Source organism: Haliaeetus albicilla, chromosome 17 (assembly GCF_947461875.1).
Source record: "Haliaeetus albicilla chromosome 17, bHalAlb1.1, whole genome shotgun sequence".
In the NCBI taxonomy this organism is placed as follows: Eukaryota; Metazoa; Chordata; class Aves; order Accipitriformes; family Accipitridae; genus Haliaeetus; species Haliaeetus albicilla.
In genome coordinates this window covers 1,509,123-1,533,036 of record NC_091499.1, presented here as the reverse complement: position 1 = coordinate 1,533,036, position 23,914 = coordinate 1,509,123, and the positions used below count along the sequence as shown (strand labels likewise).

General features: G+C 38.7%; 1 protein-coding gene across 1 annotated transcript in view; it reads left to right on the top strand.

Annotated features, from left to right (window-relative positions):
- EYS (eyes shut homolog) overlaps positions 1-23,914 on the top strand; it is a 938,397-nt gene that overhangs the window by 897,793 nt on the left and 16,690 nt on the right. Inside the window, exons 44-47 of the mRNA XM_069804576.1 lie at positions 4,495-4,661; positions 4,848-4,992; positions 9,769-9,943; positions 15,533-15,705. Coding sequence (XP_069660677.1) covers positions 4,495-4,661; positions 4,848-4,992; positions 9,769-9,943; positions 15,533-15,705 — 660 coding nt within the window. The remainder of the gene's footprint in view (positions 1-4,494; positions 4,662-4,847; positions 4,993-9,768; positions 9,944-15,532; positions 15,706-23,914) is intronic.

Here is a 23,914-nt window from a genome sequence, read left to right as displayed (position 1 = left end):
TCAGTTACAGTAATCAAAAGAGAATAAGAAAAAAAAAATTGCTTAAAAATAAAAGACGCATGGCACTAAAGTTTGTCTCAAAAAGGCCTGCCTTCAGGGTGTACCCTGTAATGTCAGAGTCGTTGTGAAGTGTAGGTCTTGCAACTGTATTTAGCTGAAATAAGTAAAAAAAATTCTTACTGGTGTCATATTTATTAACCAATATACTAGCATTCTGGGTTTATTTTGTAGTTGTCAGGCAGAAACCTGGCTTTTTATTATTTTGCACATCGTTTTATTTTTTTAAACACTGCCGTGCAGTGGTAATGCATTTCTGCAGCCCCGTGGCAAATGATGGGTGGGCAGCAGAGCACCAGCTGTCAGCAAGGCTGAGAAACGATGAGGCACCTGGTAAATTGCTGTGTAGCAGTTTTATTTGTTTTACCCTTAGTTTAAATGGTTGGGGAGACTGAGTAAGCCCCGTTTTAATTACCAGAAAGCGGTATTTCTTACCAAGTGGACTTTGCTTATTTCACCGAGAGGAGATGCTGTTGTCCTACAATTTACTTTTTACCGAGTATCAAGCAATAATGCTCTCACCATGAGGGGTGTGAGGTTTTTTGCAGCCTGTGATCTTGCTGCAAGGAAGTATTTTTACTATTCCCTTTACATTTTCCCCTTTCTCCATTTCATCCCATTTCTCATAGTTAGCATTCTCTTGCAGTTTTCTACCTGATTCCTCTCTACCATCGTCTCTGCCAAAACCACGGGCACTGATGCCGTGGCTAACCTCTTGTGAGGTACTATCAAATGTTGCCTAATGCAGAGACGTATAACATCTTCTTCCTCTTACCCCCCAAAGCTTACACATCAAGTCACCCTTGTTCTGATATCTCACCTAACCCCAGACCTCCCACAGCAGTCAGACTAGCAGTGCTCGCTATTTCCCCTGATCACAGTGGACACGTCCTCTTCTTTAAGTCTCCGGGCTATGCTTGACCCCTGGCTTGGGTTGGAATACTTGAAAAACATCTCCTGTTGCCCCAAGCCAGGACAAAAGTTGCCCCCCCAGAGCGGAGGGGAGGTGTGAACCACCATGTACTGGCCACGACCCCCACGCACCGCTTGGTTTTTGGGGGGGAGAGAAGTGCGGAGTGAAGGAGTGGGGCCTTAACATATGTTAAGCTTATGTAAATAGTTGTTTGGTACTTATTTTGTAAGTGGGAGTAATAATGTGAAAGCAAAAGCAAATTCACCTGTATCGCTTGCCCTGTGAATATTTAGATAGCAGTACCGCAAAAGGGTGGCAGCTTTTGTCTCCAGTTTCCAGAATAAGGTTTTTCAAATTTTAGATCAATTCAGGCTGAATACATGCTAACTACCATTGCTTTCAAACTGGAATAAACTTACAAGTATAGTTCTTTACTTATCAAAGAAGAGGAGATAAATTATGTATATGTATAAATATGGATGTGCTCATTATCAGACAGAAAAAAAGGAAGTCTGAAGTCAAGTTATTCACTTGACTAGAAATAAACTGCTTTCAGGAAATAGAAAAACAGTGAATATAAAGGTCTTCAAAATTAAAAGCACTAAAACACTGACGGTTTCAAAGAGCGCACGTCTAAAAAGAGGAAAGTGCTGCTGAGTCTGCTGTTCGCAACTTAAGCGTGAGATTATTTATACATACCAAACATTTGCTCACAGTGTAAACTATTTTTAAAGGATGTTTACTGCAGTCCTGTGTTGCAGGACATTTAAAACTGGTATGTATAAAAGTGTGCTTTTTCAACAGCTGCAGGGTTTAAATATAAGACAGTAAAAAATAGTTTAAAACAGATAATGCCAAGTTTCAGTTGCTGCCCTCTTGCAATAAAAAGGCACTGTCCTTGTTCCCCCCCCAAAAAAACCTTTCTTTTGAAGGATTTTTGCTGATGATAGCACAGGTAGTCCTAAAGGTAAAGAAAGTATTTACTTCATATTTTCAAACAAATTAGTTCTAAACTGAAAGTTTAAGAAGACTTCAGAGAATTAAAGCTGTTCTGACCAGGGAAACTTCAGTAACAAATACTCTAGAGCTAACAACAGATACAAAACCAGAAAAAGGCAGGAAATTTTTCCTCCCCAAATTCCATCTATTAGTGTATACTCTACAAAATAAACACCATTGGTTCTCATAGCTAAAATATTTAAGTCACTTAACTTACAACCTTGAAAGTGTAAAATATGAAAACATTTGGGATCTGACTCTATTTGCAGTTATATTAGTGTAAGAAAAAACTAAGTCAATAAAATTATGCCATTGTAGGTCTAATGCATAAGTAGAAGTCAACCATTTTCGAACCCCTAAATAAGAGGATCAGAAATCAACAAAAATAATATGAATTTAAGATGGCCTTAGTTCTTTGAAGCCTCCTCAAGAGTCTGTTTTCCTTTCCATTCCTGGTACGGACAAGGAGTAAGACAAAAGAATCAAAACCAACAAAACAGTTAAAAGCTGTCTCATTTATGCAGACTATTAATTAACATTATCTTCACCATCAGGTCGATTTTGTAGAATGCTGACACTTGCATTTCTTCTGTGTACTTCATTTCCAAGAAAGTGTTTTAAAAATTCAGACAGCATTTTAAATAACACTTTGTCTTTAACGTGCCTCCCCTAGTTTTGCAGGCCAGATCATGTAAGTACATTGTGGACAGTGCTGAAAATAGAAACTTTGGTAACGATTTAAAAAAACTGTTATTTTCAGTTTGGAAGTCCTTCACTGGCAATGTCCCAGTGTAACTGAAGGCAATGGGGTTTCATCCAGTCATGAACAAATCATTGTAATAAAAATGAACAGTGTTTGTGTTCTGTTCAACTGAACGTAACTGCATACTTTCTACAGAGGCTATGTATTCAAATTCTTTGGAATAAGCTCTTCTTTTTATATATATTCATGTTGTGTCAAAATAGTAACTGTATAGAAGAATCAAACTTCTGTGTAGAGAAAGCAGAGTGCTGTTCCCCCCGTCCTCCCACCCCACATTGCAAATGCAGCATGTTCATTTACAGCATATGAAATAAGGGGAATATGCCGGTTTGGGCTGTGAAACAGCAGTATGCAGAGCTTCAGTGGGAGGACGAGATCCATGTATCATTGCTTGTTGTGGGGAAAAGCCCAATTTATCTTTTGCAAATGAAGCAAATTCCCCATGTGCTTGGAGCAGGGGCATCGAGACACCCATTTGAAATGAGGGTCACTGTGTGACACTGCAAGAACAAACAGGAGAAGACCTTCCCTAAAACAAATACAAAATGAGATAGCCTTATGAAAACAGAAGAAAATATCAAATAAAACACAGTGTAGAGGCATGAAATTGAGCACTGAAATGCTTGAATTCACGGGAGAGTTGTAAAAAGAGATGGAAGGCTTTGAATTTCAATTCAGGACACCCTAATCCAAGACTGAGAACATTCTTCCCTTTTACCATTGTTTGTATCCCAGTTCTTTTGCCCTGCTAAGAGTATGTGCAAAAGAAAGGGTGGGCTTTGTAAAAAGAAACATTTGATCATATTTTCTCTAACTAATGGTGGTTCCACTCTTGCCTACAGGAGAAGAGGGATTAATTCTCTTCAAAGATGCCAGTGTAAAAATCCACTTACTTGGATGGGTAAGGACCCAGGAATGGGTCCAGGAATTGGATTCTTACTCATAGGCTTTATGTCTGACCTAAAATCTTTCCAATGAGATTTTATGATATAGTACCTGAAAAGCACAGACTACTACTTCCAGCATACAGTCCTAAATGTAAAGAAATTAAATTTTTTACTGCAAATTTGGAAATGAAAGAGTTCTAACCTGAAAGTTTAAGAGTTCAGAGAATTAAAGAGAAACTCCAGTAACAAATACTCTAGAGCCACCCTAATCAGGGGCCGCTCCAGTGACGTCTCCAGGCCCTCTTGGGCAGCTGACCGCGCTTGAGAGAAGCTGCTAGAGCTTCCTCAGCCCCCAGCCCCGCCGCTCCTCTTCCTCACCTTGCAGCAGCAGGTGCCCTCAAGTTCTGAGGCTGTTGAAGTCCCTACCACGAAAGCTGAAAGCGTACGGGAGTAGAATGAAGTCATGGGCCATTCTCACATGCAACTTGGAATTTCAGTTTGCTTTTTCTAAGATTTTTGGAGAAAGTTGAGCATTTATTCATGTTGCGGGGAGGGGGGAACAGCAATGACTGCTAAATTCACCAGGCTCGACAGGTTTTGTGGATGTCATTAACCTACTCTAGTATGAAAAAGAACTTCCTTCAACAAGCCTGTAAATATGTTCAAAACTCTGCAGTTTCTATTTTAAATCCACAAGAATACTGGAAGTAGTATTACAAGTTAAACAGAGAATATTAAAAATATATACAAAACTAAAACCTTCCTTGCTAAAATTTTACTAAACTCATATATTTTTAATGGATTTGGAGGATAGTTTATGCATTATGATTCACTCAATCCTCAAATAAGTAGTTACTTTATTTTTGTCTTTTCAGGTCTGAATGGAGATGATTTCTTGGAGTTAGGCCTCCGTAATGGCAGAGTAGTATATAGCTACAATCTAGGTTCTGGCACAGCAACAATCATTAGTAAACCACTTGATCTGACACTCAATATTCATGTCATCCATCTTGGCAGATATCTCCAAAAAGGTTGGCTGAAGGTAAGAAACTATTTCCTTTAGAAGGACAGCTTTTAGATAAAAGTGTTCCTTTTTTTCACATTTTATATGGGAAGTTTAAAAATTACTTTTGTGTTTCCCTGTTAAGTTTGGAGGACTGCCTTCGTTAAGAGTTCCTAAATAAGGCAAATTCCTTTGTTGTAACAAATATAAATGTTTTACTCAAAGGTGGATGATCAGAAGAATAAAACCGTCACTTCTCCTGGGAGACTGGTTGGACTCAATGTCTTCAGTCAGTTTTATTTAGGAGGCTATCGCGAGTATACTCCAGAACTCCTACCAAAGGGATCCAGATTTAAGAATGGCTTTCAAGGTAAAGATTATACTGTTTTCAATTCCTTTTAAAACATGCGTTAAATTATTTCAGTTTCTTATGAAATAAAGATCTAAAATCTCTGTCTTATACGGAAACAAACTAGGATGTCCTTGGCTGAGATTCCTGTGGCTTTTTCATTATTTTACTACAATAACTAAGAAACACAACTCAGAGAGAGGCTTTGCTAAATATTTTTAATACTTTTTCTGATAAAAATGGAAGTTTGCCATGATATGATTTCTTCTTTTCTGTCCGTGTTCTACAGCATCGCTCCAAAAGGACTTTCTTTCTCTGTGGTAAAGTAGTTTCAATTCTTCTCCCAGCTAGCTCTGTCACTGCCAGCATTGGTTTGCGTAATAGTTTTCATGCTGAAAGCTTCTTTCTGACAGGACATCATAAAATCTGATTTTTTTTCCTGACATCATGGTCTAGGTCTCTTGACAGGACCTAAGTAATTCCAGTTAGGAATATTTCAGCTATTCATCTAACAGATAATAATTCCTACCTTGAAACTGATATTTGAAGCTCTGTAGAAATCTTAATTCAACTCTTACCAGATCAACAATGAAGCAAAGGATTTGGTCATAACACTTCTTTATTTGCATTCCTTACTTCCATAGAAATAATGTGCTCGATATTTTTGAGGTAAACTTCAATTTATTTTAAGTACTGGAAAGCCTTTCAAATGAAAAGAAAACATTTTGCCATAGCAGAGTTTGAGTTCTCAATTATAAATTGGGGGCACATTAGGAAAAACAAGCATAGCAGTAAGATTCACTTTCATACACTATTACACTCCATTTCCACTAAGACCACATAACTGCCTCTTTTCCAGCCATCACCTTACTTTTTCTTCTTACATAGAAACTTCCTTGAAATCAATTTCTTACCTATAATCAACTTTTCACTCAGAAAGTCATACAAATTAACATTTCATCTGTCTCCGTCTTTTCAGGAAGTATGGATTGAATAGTTATACTTTTCATAGCTTCTTAACAGCTTGCAAGTTGACATATCATAAAACATAATGTCTATGCAAGTATTTTAATAGTGTCAATATTTGTGAAGTACTTCTGGCTTTTTTATAGACATGTTAATGTTAGGGGTGACCAACAGGAATCTCTGGTGCTTCACTTTAACCACAAAACTTTTCCAGTTTTAAAGGTTCCTCGTGTTGCGACTGTATTGGGATGGCCAAATTTCTACAAAAGCAGGATGAATATTCTTCCAAAAAATAAAAAATATTTCAAAGTTCATGTACTGTTAGTTGCCATGCTATTTATTGATTTTTCTTACTGTTTAAAAAGAAGTCTTTATCTCAAAATTTTGTCAAACATGTAGCTCATAAACAGTTTTCTCTTTGTCCCTATCATTCACAGTATTAAGTCTACTATATTTGCTAATTCATTCCGTGCTCCAGTTCCCAGCAGCAGCTTGTCTCTGTTCTCCAGAGCATATTGACTTTCAAGGAAGCTACGCTTCCCTGTGACCGATGTCCTACGACATTTCTTATGTAGTCAGCATCTCATTTGTTCTTCTAGCTCAGAAATCTCCCGTTTCAGCTCTCAGGATCCTCAGGATCAGAAATACACCTCCATAGCCCTTCTCCAGAGTGGGAACCATAAGACCACTAACAGAAAGGAAAATATTGAACCATTTTACTTCAGCCAATCTGCAGGTATAGGGAGCCCACAGAAAAACTCTGGAAGTGACAGTCAAGATAAGTTTATGTAGCACACAGTTGATTAAACCACTCAGACTTTTGGAAAGATGCTGTTGGCTGCTTTTAAAGACATGATTTATTCAAACCATTTTGCTTCTAATACCAGAGTGTACCTCTCCTTTTGTAAGCAATCGCTGTTGGATCAAGAAACATTGAGGTCAGCCTTGCTGCTGCAGACTAACTGTCCCTAGTGTCGGGATTTTTACTCTGTGCAGCTGCTGTCCCAGACCATGTCCATCCTTACCTGCCTTCAGCGGTTGTTGTTCAAGTAGTTTCCACGGGGGAGGAGGAAACTGAAAATAAATGTCTGTAATAAACTGTAATTTAATAATCAAAAGAGTGGGAATTTTAAGTTTAGGAAACTTGGGGATCAGCACCTACAGATTCTTCTGATAGTCTGAGGAATGTTTGATGGTGCCTTGAGCGATTCAGAAAACTTCCTTCAGCCCCTGTGAGAAGCTGAAGACATTTTTCAGCCTACTGCATCAAACTCTGATCTTCAGGATCAAACCAAGTTTAACTCACAAATTCAGAAACTTCTTTTGAGCTCCTCTTGCAAACTTGGCTGTGTCAGAAAACCTCTCCCCTATTCAGAATAGTTGGCAGTCTCTCATTAAAAGAGGCCCAGAACTGGCAGAGCAGAGGGAATTCAGGTCAGAAAGAAAGCACATTCATTAGCTGATCCCTCTGCAGAAGGTTGTATAGTGCTTGCTATGACAGGCTCAAATTGCTGCTCTGAGTCCTTCATCTGCACCCCACTGACTAAGAATTAGAAGAAATACGAAAATTAAATGAAAAATTCAGTTGAACTCATAAAGCTGGGCCAAAATACTCAGGTACCTACTATGTGCTTTGTTTACAAGTGCTCAAGAACTGTTTCTAGCCTAGAGGTTCTGCTGGTACAGTTAAACTAGTCATCAACAGAAATGCTACTTTATTTTCCATGATGACCTTCCCAGTTCTTGGGCACTCACTGTGCTTTCCGTTGTTTACACAGAGCTGCGGGCTGCTTTTTCTTAGCACTCCAGCAAGACTCAGGAGAACAGAACATGCTTTATCTGCTACTGATGAACAGATGAAACATTAGTTAGGATTTACCAAGCATACGGTGGCCTAAAACCAACACTGTTAAAAGCAAAGAAGCAATAATATGAAGACTCTAAATAATCATCAAACTAGGTTATTTTTAAATTGCTTAATATGAGGTTTTGAATTACCAGTTATGTGTCAATATAAGCAGAACTACAAAGTGTGTGTAATATGGAAAAAGCCTGTTTAAGAAAACTGCTTTTACTAACATTGGTCTAACTGTGGTTAAAATAGCTATCTTGCTATAAATATTACTTATACTTTGTTCAAAACAAATTACATGATTATAAAAAAAATTCACAATTGGACATTCATTGTGTCTTTTAGTTGCAAGTCATCGTCTTATGTGATTCCAGTGCATCATGCAAAAACTCATATTAAGTGTTTTTTTAAACAAATAGTGTGATGATTGCTTTCAATCTCCATATCATATCCTTTCCCTGCTTTCAATGTTAAGCAGTGAGCCTCTGGCGTGCACTGCTGAATACCTACTATTCTCATGATTTCAAGCACTGTGGGAATTCACCATATCTTGGCTAAATTGTATAAATCAGGTTTAGAAAGGTATGAACATTTCCAAATACATTACTGTACTGGTTTAACTAAAGTGGTTTAAAACCTGATTTTTAGTTTAAAATTGTATATATTTATGTATAGATCTGGATGACATTTCAAAAGCGCTTAAGGCTACCGTTAAATGTGACTCTAAATCACTTGGATATTCAGATATATTTTGAAAAGTTATTTAGGGTTTGATCCAAAAAGATATAATGCACAGCATAATCTTCAGCTTTGTAGTACATAAATTAGCATGTGGATCTGGAAACGTGACTTGAAAATACTGATGAGTAAGTTAGACCTGTAAGGCTTACCATCCTGTGCAGTCACTAGGAAGAGCAAAGACTTTCCGAAGGGGCGATCCCAGAAAGCCCACAGGCTAAGCAGGAGCTGCCTGGAGGTAGCAAGTAGGGAGCTTCTCTGCTTCACTCTGAAGCTTTGGCTCCTCTTTTCACTTGGGATACCAACATATTAGCAAATTAAAAGAATGTCAGGGCATAGATCCAGGCACTGACACTCAGTCATCTCTACAAATAAATTCTTACTGCTCCCTGACAAATATTTGGTCTGTGGTTTTTCCAAATAATTCTTCGGTATATTTAGGGACTTAACATAATCTAGAGACCATTTCCCATCAGTAGTCTGGATGCAGCGATAGTGTTCCGGAAAGTAATAAATGTTTGATGATATAATTGTGACTACAGCAGGTCACTTGCCCGCAGGACCAACTAACAGGCCCTGGGTGTGTTTACCTTACTAGTATACATTAAACTTTTGAATTATTTTCTGAGATTAAGGGCCTAAAGGAGCAGCATACTCCTACTTTAAAATGTGGTCATGTGCGACATGATCTGTATGTACCACAGACCGAAGCTTTCACTTAAGAAGGGGAGAATCTGGGTCTTTCCTTGAAGGAGTCCTTTTCAGCCTAAGGAAATTCAAGTCCACGTTCCCTGCCTGCATTTTATTAGCCAGTGTTTTCTGGATTCTTACATACTTTACACTAAACAGACTTCTTGGCATCTGTTCTTTTTTTCTAGAGGGGTTTTTTTTGACTGCTTTTATCTGATGTAGATGCATTTGTGAACAGCATGTGTGTGTAAACACAAAATTGCACCTAGTCACTCCTTACTCACTGACTTTGCATTCTGTCTATTCCTTCAGAAATGAATTCTGTTGTTTTACCTGTCATTAAATGAAGGAACTTACAATCATCCACTCATTGGCCTGGACAGAAAGTAGCCAGCATACCTTTAGCTCACGTAGATGGTATGGTTGCCCATCCACTGAAGACATTCTGGTGCAACCCATTCATTGAGGCTTGACACCGTCCTGTTGTTCGGTTTGTTTTGACTTCCTGTATCTGTTTTAAACTTCATTTATTTTTTCTTTCTACTTTTGAGGTTGCATTTTTGATGTTCAAGTTCGCACCAGCATGAATGAAGAGTTTAAAGCACCAGGGATTCCAGAAGGTCACCCCAATTCTGGTCGCAGTGTTGGACAATGTAAAGAATCCCCATGCAGTTTAATAAAATGCAGAAATGGTGGGAAGTGCATAGACAGCGGCTCTACTGTTTAGTAAGTATTTTCTTCTGTTGTAGACTACGGCATAGACTGATCTCTAGACTAGCAACTGTGGTAATTTAGTGGCGTGATAACAGAAGTCTCCAGGAGCCTATCATCTTATTAGAAAGAAAGAAAGAAAACTGCTGAAGGGTTCATTCAGTTACACAGAGAATTTTGATCTTATATTAATAAAATCAGAACTAAAATATTAAAATTATGGTTAGGGCACTTCCTGGGGAAATTTTTAAAGAAATTCCGTGGACTGGTTCTGCTCCACTGAAGTCACTGGCATCCAGACTTAATACAAAATCCATGGGAAGAACTAGATGCGTAAGAAAGACATTTTTTAAAAAAACTAAGTGAGCAGCCTAGCTAGCAGAGAAGAAATAGCAAAGAGGAGAGCTTGACTGTCTTAATGTCTGACCATGGCTGATGGGGCAAAAGTAGGTGACTTCTGTTTCCTGGAAATTAGTATTTTCATCCAAGAACCCCTTTCTGGAGTAATCCACTAACTGCCCAACATCACAAAGTTCTGAGGCAGTTTAAATCCTTAGGAGCTCCCTTACCTAGCACCCATGCATCCTTCTCTCCTGCTCAGTCTCTCCCTAATACACACAGTTATCTGTGCCTCCAGTTGTGATTTTTGTGGATACTTTCCTGACTCTCAAATGCACCTTCCCTGGTCACTCTTCATGCCATCCTCAAGTGTTCATTCACCATTGCCATTCCAGATGTAAAACCTTCTTAATCCATTTCAAACAAAACAAGGTGTGTTAGTAAGGATCTCATGTTAAAATTGTTTGAACTAGGTCAGTTCATCACATAAGCAGTTCAGCTGGCTGATCTATGGGATAGTAAGTGGTGGCAAGGACAGCGGGCCCAGAAGACGAGTCTATCGTCTTTCATGCCTTATCGCTAGGTGTAGATGGATCTTACTGTGCAGACTGTAAGGCGTATGAGAAGGAAGTACATTTGCAGTTCCAAATTGCTGTGGTGTGTCAACACTTCCATTATAATAAATCTTGTTTCCAAACACTTTGTAACTCAGCTGTAAAACCTTTGCCGAGGAGCACTTTTGATTTTAAAAGTATCTGCCAAGATTAATTATACTTGCTTCCTCTCCTGTGCTTCTACATGTGCTCATTTATTTACACATATTTGCATAATTTTTTAAAAAAGAGAAAAGTGCTGATTTAAAACATCTGAAGACAATGACTGAAAACACTGCAGACAGCAAGACAGATAAGAAGAAAAAAACGGCTTTGCACTGTGGAGCCTCTGTGTATGATTCTTCTTCAAAACAACAAAGACCTGTCCTTCTGTGTGCTACAAAGAAAAAGAGTTTGCATATCTGTCAAGCTAAAAACAATCTACTAACTGTGTGTTGGAGAGAGAATTATATGGTAATTGGTTTTGCTGCCCCTGAGACAAATCTTCATTGGTAAGAAAACCTGTACAAAACTAGTGCTTCTAAAGCTAGTAAGGCTGTACTAAATTTGGAAAATTCACCCCTGAGATGCAGCATGCCGTTCCCTCCCCATTCCGCTTGCGAGCATATGTATATTTTCTTAGATAGAGCAATGAAGGAAATGCTTTGAAAGATATAATTTGGGACTGCTTTCCACGTATTACACTACAGTATGTCCCAACTATTGGACTTTGCAGGATCCTTCCAGAACTGTTAAGCCCTTGACATTCAGAGTGTTTGATCTTTCTGAGGAATAAGAAAGGAGAATGACACTCTTTTCACTTATGACCATATTAGAGATAGAAAACCAAAACTGCAAGAAAAAAAAAAATCAGAAATGTGGGCTGAAGCATGCCACTCCCCTCTGCCTACCTACACTACCCTAAGTCCTTGCTTCAGCAACTTCCCCAGCCGTGCTAAGTCATCCTTATGTCTATAAAGTACACAGAGCCACCACCAGCAAGATCTAGAGAACATCTGGAAAGCAAGTGGCAGGCTAGAGTGGCAGCTGGTGACATAGCTACATTGGGAAGCTTGATATTACAGGCAAGGTTCTTTTTCATCATTATAATTTCATAATTTGTATTCCAGATTTGTTTAGGGATTGTTCTAAAACTGGGGGTGGGGGGCACCTGTAATTTGTTTCTTCTGTGTTTTGTTTACTTGTTTGGTTTTAATTTGTATTGACCTACTACTGAATTATATACCTCTCCTCATATTTCAGGACAGCTAGGTCTTCACAGATTATGTATATATGCATCCATGCACCAGTAATGGCCACTTTTCCTCTCATAAAAAAGTGGAACATTGCCAAAGAGGTGTGGATGTAGCATGCATATAATTTTTGTCAATGTATAGTAGCTGTCAATACTGTCTCACATTTTCTCAGAGGGAACTTCTTTCTGTTTTCAAATCATCTGTGTTCCTTTGAAGAGCAGAGTCGTTAAGGGAACCGGATTTGTGTTCAAATATTTTTTTCTCCTGAAATGCGATATCTCCAGAGGTGTTTGTTGCTTTTTTGAGCTATTTTTATATCTTGCTTTCACAACCCTGCCAGAAAGTGTGCAATGCTGTTAAGCTGTAGATTCAGTTGCTATAGGGATGATGTTTTGATTTAAATAGAAGCAGAAATATACAGCATTAAACTTTACATTTTGGCCAGCAACAGAGCACAACTGCTATGTTTTAACAAAATAAAGAGTAAATATTTGAATGATAAAATGAAGAATTTCATGTTCAAGGGACAATAATATCCTCCATTATTTTATTTATGGCATAGAATCATACAAAATAGAAAATTACATCTGTGATGTGTTATGGCTACTGCTTGCCGCTGAAGTAAGAGAAGAAGTATGTGTTGTGTGCACTTTGAACAGAACGTCAGACATAATGAGCAGGATTCAGTTTGCTAAATGTAAGCATGTAGTGTCACTTCAGATACCCCTGGGTAGACCATTTGGCCTTCAGCTGCTGCTTCAGAAGAGCTTAGGACTTGCATAAGTCTTCTGTCATATCTCCAAGCCTCATGTGGATTTCTCAGTACTCTATAGCTTTCAAATAGCACTAGCTACTTAGGTTTAGGAAATTAAATCATACCCCTATATGGTAGAGGGATGCCTCATAAAATGAGCTGCTGTAGTTCCATTATTAGGTTAGATTCGATTAGAACCAATTTTCAGTGCAAGGATGGAACCAGTCTTTAATGCAAGGACAGTCTTTTATAGTTGGCTGGGGGAAAGGCATACCTTTTCTGGTCTTCGTAGGGCGTCCAGAAGAGCGCAAGTCTTCTGCAGTTCTTCTGTCTCACCTGCTGGTTTCACACAGATCTCTCAGATATGACATGCCAGATGGCACTGAACGCCTGTGTTGCGGCAACTGAATGCAGCACCTCATCGTTAGTCATGCATGTGTTGGTTTGTGGGATGGGTAGTGCTCCGGTTCCCCTGCCTGGTTCAGCTGGATCGCCATTGATTAGCATATGAGCTCAGGCACCTACTCAAGGATCCCATCGCCTGAACTTGAGCGTTCAGTGGTCTCTGTCAGATTCTTGTCTCCCTGGTCTCAAGCTGCCTCTCTTGCGTACCTCTAGGAAGGCAACTGGAGGCCATCTGGGCTCCTAACATAACACAAAATCAGGTGCCTTGGTCTCAGAATGAATCTCACCCCTTACATCTAAAGAAATGCAATGAGCGTCTGGATGATTTACTTTTCGGTAGTCCTGCGAGGAGCAGGGAGTTGCACTCAACGATCCTTATGGGTCCCTTCCAACTTGAGGTATTCTGTGATTCTAAATGGGTCTTTAAATCCCTGAGAGTCAAGGCATTAGTGATGCTGCAAGCCATTGGGTTCTCCTGGTCTGGAAAAACAACAAGCAACTGCAACCAAGAAAATACAGAGAAAATTAGACCAGCATGGCATGCCACATGATGGAAAGGATTTGAAATGCTGCCCCTTCCCTTATCTCTCTAAAGATTAGGCAATTTTGGATCTAAACTTCTCAACCCCAGTCCAACTTGCTCAGGAGTGTTAAGTAGAAGGTTGCATTTGTTCGTAGACCTTTGCCACTGTAGGCCACAGCAAACATGTTCAGCTCTGTGCAAATCATTTTCAACTCATTTAAAAACGTAACTTTTATTAGGTCCTAAAAGACAAGACTGAAAAGAAACTTAAACAGACATAGGCAGACACAAGCAAGGGAAAGGGGAAGAACCTTTGTGTGTGCTGCCCAACAGCAGCAGCTTCAGCTCCAAACCCCCTGCGTCACAGCCCAATAACGGCCGTTTCTGTTTGCACTCAGGGAGTTAAATCACTTCCCCTTCTCAGTAGCTTTCATGCATCAAAGCATAACATTTATAGCTGAGATGGAAAGCATTCTGATGCTGACTTTGATGAATTGAGGTGCTTTTGCTTTTGCAAGGTCCTGTCCTCTTTTCCCCTTCATTCCAAATAGCTGTTTATCACTCTGAAGGGCTTGTTGGCTGTGCTTTGTTTACATGCTGTTGTCTGATCTGAAGGTTTGGTGAAACAGCAGAGCTTCACAGACTCCTCATGATGTTTTGCCCAGAAACACTGGGCTGATTAATGGGGAAAGTGTAGCTCAGTGAGTTTGAAGAAAAATTCAGGATTTTGCACATACACAAAAAGACATGGGCTAAGAATCAATCAAAATGTACGAGGTTTCATTCTTAGCCTTGAGAGAGAAAACTTCCAGGGAAAAATCAATAAGTGCATTTATTCAGGGGAACAATTTTTTTATCATAAAGTGCCACTAAATTCTAAAATACAAATAGGTCTAACATATTTCATTTTAACAGTTTTGAAACTCTTTAGTTAACATCCATGCCAAGTGTATTCTGTATTTCACAATTTCTATAGAATTCATACTGATTTTAAATTTACAGGTTATTGTGAAATTTTTTTGTTATATTCTCCTGGCCTGGATGAAAGAAAGGCATAAAGAGTAGTGGTCACTAACAAGGCCAGTGATGCAGGCAGTTTAGAAAATTTGCTTGTGGCATAGATTTACCATCATAGATACATAACACTCAGATTGTCACCTCTTTCATGGTCAAATCCACTATCCTCTTTTCCACCAAGTGCTTCACCAAACCTACCTCTGATGTGCCAATTATAAGAATTTAGCAAATGAATAATGGCTAAGTGAAAGGCAGTTGCTGATAGACTCCTGTTACTAGCTAAAATTTGGAATTGTTAGCAGTTCCCTTATCTTGACATCTGGTTTTATTTTTATGGCTGATCTTCACTGCTTTCCTTTCCCTTTTAATGTCCACTTTGACTCCTCCTAGTTTATGAAGCCAAGGCCTTTTTGAGTTATTTGTAGAGCAAAACACAAAAAAGCCACAAGCTGCTTTTTTTTCTTATGGATGCTAATATTGTAATGCTAAGGTTCAAAATAAAATGTTTCCTATGAAGTCCATTTTTCTTTTACAGTAAAATAAACATATCAAAAAGTTAAAGGAAAAACTTCATTACTACGCTTTTCTCTTAACCCTTTTGGATCAGATGACTAAATATAGGTATCCGAACTTGAAAGTCTTGATTACATTGCTACTGACACGTTGATTTCTTTTGGTAATAACGTTGCATTCTTTCCTTTCACTTACCCACCATAGTTGTGACTGCCCCACTGGATGGAAGGGTGCATTCTGCACCGAAACAGTGTCAGTATGTGAACCTGAGCACGACCCTCCCCATCTGTGTAAGCAAGGCGGTACCTGTGTGCCGCTGCCTGAGGGCTACACGTGTCACTGTCCTCTTGGAACAACCGGCACCTATTGTGAACAAGGTATGTCAAATGGATAGTACACCGTACGTACAGTTACGCGATAATGCCTAGGCAGAAAAACACAGTATTTTGTAATATATCAATCAAATGTGACACAGAGACACAAAGTGCAAAGTGGATTTTATTTAAGGAAGCGATGCTCCTTTCTGTTAGAAAAATCAAGTAATTTAAAGCTATGAATGATTAGATATTGTTTTCTGACTCCTCTTATTTTTGACACCATTTGTTCCTTCAATTTTTTCAAATCATTCAGCCAAATTCATGGGCAGCACGGCATTGTCAGATAGCGAGGGGACAGGAAGCATTGCAGAGCAGCGTTGCAGTGCTTAGTTCAGTCCCAAGCTCACCATAAAGATGTATATTGAGAAGTACACTTAAGAGCTGAGCAGTACACTTCTGCGTACACCTCAGAAGTAGGAAGCATCTGGGACCTTATCCAATTTCCATTGATACTAATGGAGAGGTTCCTGCTGACTTCACCGGCTGTTGGGTAGGGATGCACCGAGAATGATAATAAAAGATGCAAACATCACTGTAATAATCTTCAAGTGTCTAGTCTCCCTGGCTTTCTTCCAACATGTCACCCTCAAAGTCCTCAGTCTGCCCGTTTTGCATTCCTTACCCTCGTGTTTAGGAGTCCTTTCTCTGTCTGTTTTCTTCTCTGAGAGATTGCACAAATGAATAGTCAACCCTGTGGATAGACCAGTGCTCCAAGTTCAGGGGCTGTTCCTGTTAAGTGTCTGAACCATCTCTGTGTGCAAGGAGATGTAGTACAGTCTGCACCGTCTATTCCGCAGCACGTAGATTCAAGTTAGGATTGTACGAGCTTATGTTTTTCCTTCAAGAAGCTCTCTGTACATCTCTTGGAGAACTCTAGTTACTGTTAAAGAGCTGCCTTTTCAAACTGCCTGCCAAGGTCCAGCCTCCCTTGTTGTGCCTACAGAGCGAGTTTCAAGCAGAAAACTGACAGGCTGAACTGCATTTGACCTGATTTGCAGTCCTTACGCTATAGATGGATACAGTTTTAAAATCCCATTTCAGAAAGCACTTGCAATTGGTAGGCTTAAATCAAAGAGAATATAGTTTCTGGAAAGTCATTGTTAAATTCTTTATTCCATGTAAGAATGTGCTTGCTCTATTGCCTCTTCTGCAACAGCCTTTCAGGGCTCTTTATATGAACTTTTCAACTTTGAATTCTCATTTCAAGTGAGGTTTTCAAAAGTAATGCCATCTGGATTCAGGGCACTGATCACCAGGACATATGCTATACATAAAGCAGGTAATTAATCAGGTAAACACTTCTGTGTTCTGGTTTCAGAATAGACTTGGATCTTCTTGTGATGGCCACTATTACCAGTACAAATAACTTACATCTGAGAAACAGAAAATTGTATTTCTTGTAGATTGTCATCCTTTTAGTAATTCTTCCACCTGGTAAACACATTAGAGGGTTCCGTTCTGTTTTATTTAAAAGCTTTCTTTTTATGAATAGGGATTATGAGTCCTGACCAAACTCTTTGCCCTGCATTTCACCTTACTCTGGCAGAATAATGAATTACCATGAGATTTTTCAAAGTGCAGTTTGCACTTTTAGTGGATGGCAAATTGCTAAAAAACAGCTGCTTATCAAGATTGAATATCTCATCTCTGGATTGATGGTGGTTATTGGAGCCAAAAGAAAAAGAGACAGAGAGCAATGAACAGCCCAAGGGACCGGGAGAGAACAAAGGGAAGTTAAATGATGGAGACTAATGAATGTGCAAGAAAGAAGGAAAAAAGTGTGAGAAAAAGACAGACGAGATTTATGAGGCAAAAAACCAGAGGAGAATAACGAAGAGTGAGAACAAATAGGGCTTTACCAAATAATAGGAACTGGTAAATACAGTACAACAGTATGGATTGCATGAGTACAAGTCAGGTGAAGTGAGTAAATGGGGCAGTAGGGGTAGAGCCACAATAGTGAGGAAGAGTACTCTGACCACGAATGTTAAGGGTACTTAAACATAAACTGACAATAATCAAGCACTAACTTGCCTAGCAAACACTAAAAATCCTTGTGGTTCTTTATGAACTATGTAAATGAGAGATGAGAGCATACGTGCAGATGAGGATGTAACTGTTCTTAAAGAGCAACGTGATGTGTCCTGCTTCGAGCAGCGGCTCAAACCACCAAGGATGCAATGACTGTCAGCACAGATTTGTGGTACATTATGGTTAAGCTTTAGAAGTCAGAGCTGCACTAACAAGTGTTCAGTAGTTGGAAAACTAAGTTAGAACAAGAGTAAACCCAGGGAGAGGAAGATCAGTTAAAGAACATAGTTTTAATGGCTCATATGGCCTGAAATTCACAGTGCTTACTTGGTCCACTCTCACGATGCTTATTGCCAAAGTGTAAATACTGAGCAGTATTCTCAGGAGGCTGCAGCAAGATGTGTATTAAATCATATATTTTAGAGGAAATTTGAAGAAATCAACCCACTTGATGAAGAGAGGGTAGCAGTTTCAATTACAATTACCCTGCATTTCCTATAGGCTGTATATGATCAATTAATATTCAGCAAGTAGTACACAGGTATTTTTTGGTCTGACACTCTGAGAGCAAATATTTCATTGTATATTTCAAGCTGCCAAAGCAAGTGCTAGGACTTGCTTTTCTAGGAGAAAGATGAAGAGGTTTAGCAGGTAGGCAGCACACTGGTGACTGAAGTGCAGTAGAAGATGCCTATGAAATTTAAGACCTACTTTGGAAAGGCAAGCATCCCTAGGGAGCACTAGGAAGAGAGGAGAGCGTTGGAAATTAGATCTGAATGGGTCCAAGGAACAAAGCCTTGTCAGGCAAGGCAGGGTAATACATTAATTCTAGGATCATTTAAATGTCCATTTCTTGGGTGTACTGTGTTGTCCAAACCCATTAACGCTCATAAGGCAGGATGGTTCTTCAAGTGTGTTAGATTTCTAAAGGTAACACTGATGTAAACAAACAAGAAAATGATTAATTTATACTGCCAGAAATAAAAGTGGTTGTAATGAAATGGGAAGGAAATGGAAAATTTATGCAGGAGTCTTTTTTACTTAGTGTTAACATTGCTGTCCAGACTCAAACCACTTCTAAGACTGTTCATGACACATGAAGCAACAGATAATTCTGTTCCACTGGTTTGAAAAGGTCACAACTGTAACAGTAACACAGCAAAACCAGACCAAACCCTGAAGTGCATAAATGGCAACCAAACATTGCTAAGATCCGGCACAGTGTTAATTCTACCACAAGGATTAGGAATACAGGGGGAGTAGTTTATCTAGGGTTTTTTTTTTTTAAAAGTAGTTAGTTTTCCAGGACACCAAAATATGATGTTAACAAAATCTTTTGTTCATTTGACTTAAAGTTTGCAACTGAAGTACCAGACAAAACTAACTTGTCTTCTGATTAAGAAGTGAAGCTTCAGCCCAGAGCAGCATGTAATTTAGTCTAGTTATATTTCATTAACACACAATGTTCAAAACCAACAAGAGGTTCCATCTCCCCGCACTTTGTCTGGGGACTCTACTGCATGGCTTTGAACAGCAAATCCCAGCTTATTCCACTTGGCCCAATGAGTGACTTTGTAATTAGCTATCTCAAAGGGTTTCTGAAGAGGGAGAAATCTCTAAGGACCTGGTTGTTTCAGCTCTCCTGCAAGCATGTAGTAGACCTATTGGCTTCAGTGTGATTACTACTGTGAGAAAAAGTGGCCAAGTTTGGGCGTCAAGGATGATTCTTCCTGGGGAAGAAGCACCAGTCTAAAACCCATTTGCTGCAGATGATAATTTGATTTATAGGACATCATTATTATATATGTGAACACAATTATCTTTTTCATAACTAGTAATTATTAAGAGATGCAAATATTAAAAATACAGACATTACCCATGACTGTCTGCAACTATATTCTAATCTCTACTAAATTGTATCCCAGCAGCTTATTCCTCTTATAAGAACAGTGTCCCCATGTGAGGCCAGTAATCCTGTCTCTAGCAGTGGCCAATAATGAAGGTTTAGAGAAAAGTTTTAACACAGAAGCTATATAAGACATCTCCCTGAAGTAGTCTTCCAGCATCCAAACACTTGTGGCTTGTCTCTTTTTTCTTTTTCTTGCCATTTGTTTTAATGGATTAAGTCAAGTCTCTCATCTTGGCATAAACAGTATCACTTAAGGCAGTGGAAAACTTGCGCAAAAATAAATTGGGAGTCAATGAAGTTCCTCTCACATTCTGTTAAGCATTGAGATACATTTACCCATTAGCTAGAATTCCTCGAGATACTAGGCATATGAAATTTATGTTCTAGGTAATTTACTCGATTTTGCAGAGGAATGAAGAAGACCTATAATTTCAGATTAGTTATTTGTGAGATTTCACAGACCCAGGAATATTCTCCTTTAAGGAGACAGAGATGTAATATTTGAAAGATTCTATAGGTGGCAGTATTAGAGAAGAATTGCCAGTGGCTAAAACACAGTTTTCATCACAATATTTCTATAAATTTTAAATTATTCAGCAGTTTTCTTTAGCAGGATTAGTTTGTGCCACATACTTTCATAAAATCTATTAAAATAATTTTTCTTGACTTCAAGGCATCATAATGGAATACTACTGCCCGTTTCACAAAGAAATAAGTTAATAAATAGATTTCTTCAACTATATATTAGTCTCTGAATTCCAGAGCTACAAACACTGCCTTTTAACATACAGCTCTTGAAGAAATGAAAGCAAATGTAAAGTGCTTTTCATTGTTCTATCCTCAATTTAAAGAGATACTTGTCAAGCAATAAAGCCGTTGCCTTGATGAACAAATGGCAAACAACTTCCTTTGGCCATGTTTGTCAGCTGAAGTCAACTTTCTAGATATTATTCTGATGTCAGATTCCATTATTCTGATACAAAAATACAGCAAATTTTTGAAAATACTGATAAACTGACAGAAAAGAAGTTACGACAGTTCTGTAACTATTTAATCCATCTTCATAGTCATGATGACTGAATAACAAATTGAAGAAACTGACTTTGGGAATAATTCTTACTATGAAGATATTTTTCTTTCTACATACTCTAGAACGTTACTTGACATATTTTGACTGCTATTGTAAGACAAATTAGTTCACAGTATGATTCAGCTCAAGACTTTTACATGACAACACACCTGATGTACAAACACTCAATCACACATACGTGCACACACACACGTTGGCTTTATCTGACAATGCAGTTAGACTTGCTCGCTTCATGCACAAACTATTTCATAGTCATTATTTGGAAACTTGTGTTTCTATGTCTAACCATTTAAAGGACAACTGCAGGCACTTATTTGCTTGTTGTTTTGAGTCACAGTGACTATTGTGTTCTCTCAGTCATTTAAGCAACACTGGTTCCCGTCCAACTTTCTGTTTCCACTATCATTTTTTGACAACATGAGAAAATCTTTAAATAGCTATAGCAGTCATGTCCTATAAGGACAAAAGGTGCTGTTAAAGTTTTACCTAAAAAGCAGTCTAAGCTTTCAGATTTATCAGTAACAGTCCAGTAAACTTAATATTCATGGTAGGCACAAGAAAACGTGCATTTGTAATATTTATCTGCATAATCTAAAATGTCAAGTAGAATAAAGTGAGTTGCCTACTTAAATACATGCCATGGATTAATCGTATGTAAAGTCAAGTGGAAGTCATGCGTGACAAAATGAAGGAATTGATATGCAGCACAACAGGAATGCCTTCCACACCAGGTCAGCCGTGAGTGACGTGATGTTCCAATAAAAATTCAATCATGCACTTATCATTCCCTCCAGTTACCCAACTGAATAAGAACAAGATACAGCCAGCTAACTAGCACTAAGCAGGACGGCTCTGGAATTATTTTCAGGCTTCCTCTGTGAGCATGAATGATTTGCTGAAAATATGCTAGTCCCATTACTTTGTGAAGGTGTTCAGAGTTAGAAGCTGTGCCAAGGGTAGGAACTGTTTTTAAAAGCAAAGCACCTAGACTTAGGTGTCTACATGTGAGTTCAATATATATATAAGTTCCCACTGTGGTTAATGAATGCCTAGTCAATAAGAGTCATTGAAGCTATTTAGCTAACAAGAAGCTCTTCTAAACGTAGATGCTTAGTGCTGAGATGCCCTGGCATTCAAATTTGTATCCAAAAGCACCCAGACAGGGTTCACAGATATGGCACAGGACCTGTTGGACGCCTGTGCCTTCTGGAATGGCACATGAAGGTAAGGCAGTAGAGGCTGTGAAAAAATAACAGTAGGTACCTACGTTTAGGAAATTGAATGGAGCCTTGGAGGAGGCTACTTCAGGGTAAGGTAATCAGTCTCTCTCTAGATGTGTTGACTGTGTTGCACAGCAATGCAATCCAGGTGCCTGAAAATAGGACCTGGTTCCATGCTGCCATCCGCTCCTCACAGCTGCCGCTGCGGCAGGTCCTGTGTTCGCTGTTCTGGCAGCCAGGGCCACGCGGATGGCCTGGATATGCTAAAGCATCTCAGTGGCAAGTGACAAACATGTTTAAGCAACTGAACCCTGTCTTACATCATAGTTGACCATAATGGGTATTTTCATGCCCATAAATAATATGTGTAGACAGCTAAATGTGAGTGTCTTAATGCTGAAATTAATCCCTCCAATTTTATAGCAATCTATTTCCCTGACTTAATTACTCTCATAAACCCTATGCAGAATACCAGCTTTCTTATACTCCATCCTCCTCAAAGCACACTTGCACTGTTGTCAGACTAAATCCAGTCCAAGATACGAGGAAGTGAAGATCTCAGTTGGAAACTAGTTTAACAAAGTTTTAGATACTTAATTCTTTACCGTTCGCTTTATCAGGCTGCACTGAGATACTCACAGTCCCACTCAGTGCCCTAGTCCTTAGACGATTGAAGGCCTCCAGTGCAGAAATGGTCCCAGTGAGGGAATCTCAGACTGGGTGTTTCTTCCTGCAGGTTTCGTCTTGAAAGCATCTTCAAAGCATTTCAGTACCTAGAACAAGCTTACTACCAAAGCCAGGCATGGATTAAACATTTGTAGATTTCGTTTGTATCACACTTTCCTAATTGCCTAGTGAGTACACATTCACTTTCACTTTCATGATGCAAATACTTGAACCCATACCTGTCATACCCTTGAAGAATAGAATAACCACTGAGCAACTGGGTATATAAGGTTTTCTTTTGTTCCTCTGTTGTCTAATCTCTTCTAGGAAATTTCTGTTTACTGAAATATTAATTGGACAGAAAAAATATAAATTATCTGTATCCTGGCTATAATATCCATATCTGCAGGTGCAAGAAAATCAGGTTCAGATTTCTGGTCCAATTGATTTCCTAGTACTGAGGTTTCATAGATGCTCCCACTACAATTTGCTGGCTCATATGGCTTATTCTTAGGCACTCATCTCTTAATATATGTCATACTGAAAGACTGAGGTCTACTGTTTTGACTTTGGCTAGTAATAGCTATTTTAGGTTTTGGAAAACCAGAGATCTCTTTAGGGATTTAGCCATATGCTCCTAGATGTTACTTCTTAGCTAATTAGATCTCTGATTAGCTAACAGTAGAGATTATGACTCCACTGCAACAAAACCAAACAGAACTGTGGAATTCACTTAGAAAATTGCAATCTTTGTTTCCAGTATTGCTCAGAATAATGATTGTCTCAGTCTCTCCTCTTCAGGGACAGCAAGGATTACTAATGGCTGCAGGTTTGGCACAATTACAGCTTTCATGAGTACATCGTTCTAGCCATTATATTCAAGTTGTGTTAATAATCGCTGCTTCTGTTAACATGCTCTATTTGTTACTGCACTAAAAATGGAAGTTGAACTATACTTTTTTTTTTGCTATACATGAATTAGTTTATAAGTTATGAAAAGTTAACTCTTCGAAGATGAAATAAAAAGTGATAATTCAACAGAAAAATACATTTCCTTTTAGATAAGGTGAAATTAATTTTTTTTTTCAGTTCTTCCAAATATTTACACAGAGAAAAGAAAAAAATGCCCATGCAACATGGGTAATCTTTAAGCTACAGCCTTAAGCAAATTGCATCTTAAGATGCAGCTTTCCATGCAGACGTATTTGTTTTCCGAAATTAAAAAAAAGCAGCCGGTGGAGCTGCTCGCTCTCTCTCTGCGAGGGACTGAAACCGCTGACAATTTCTGCCTGT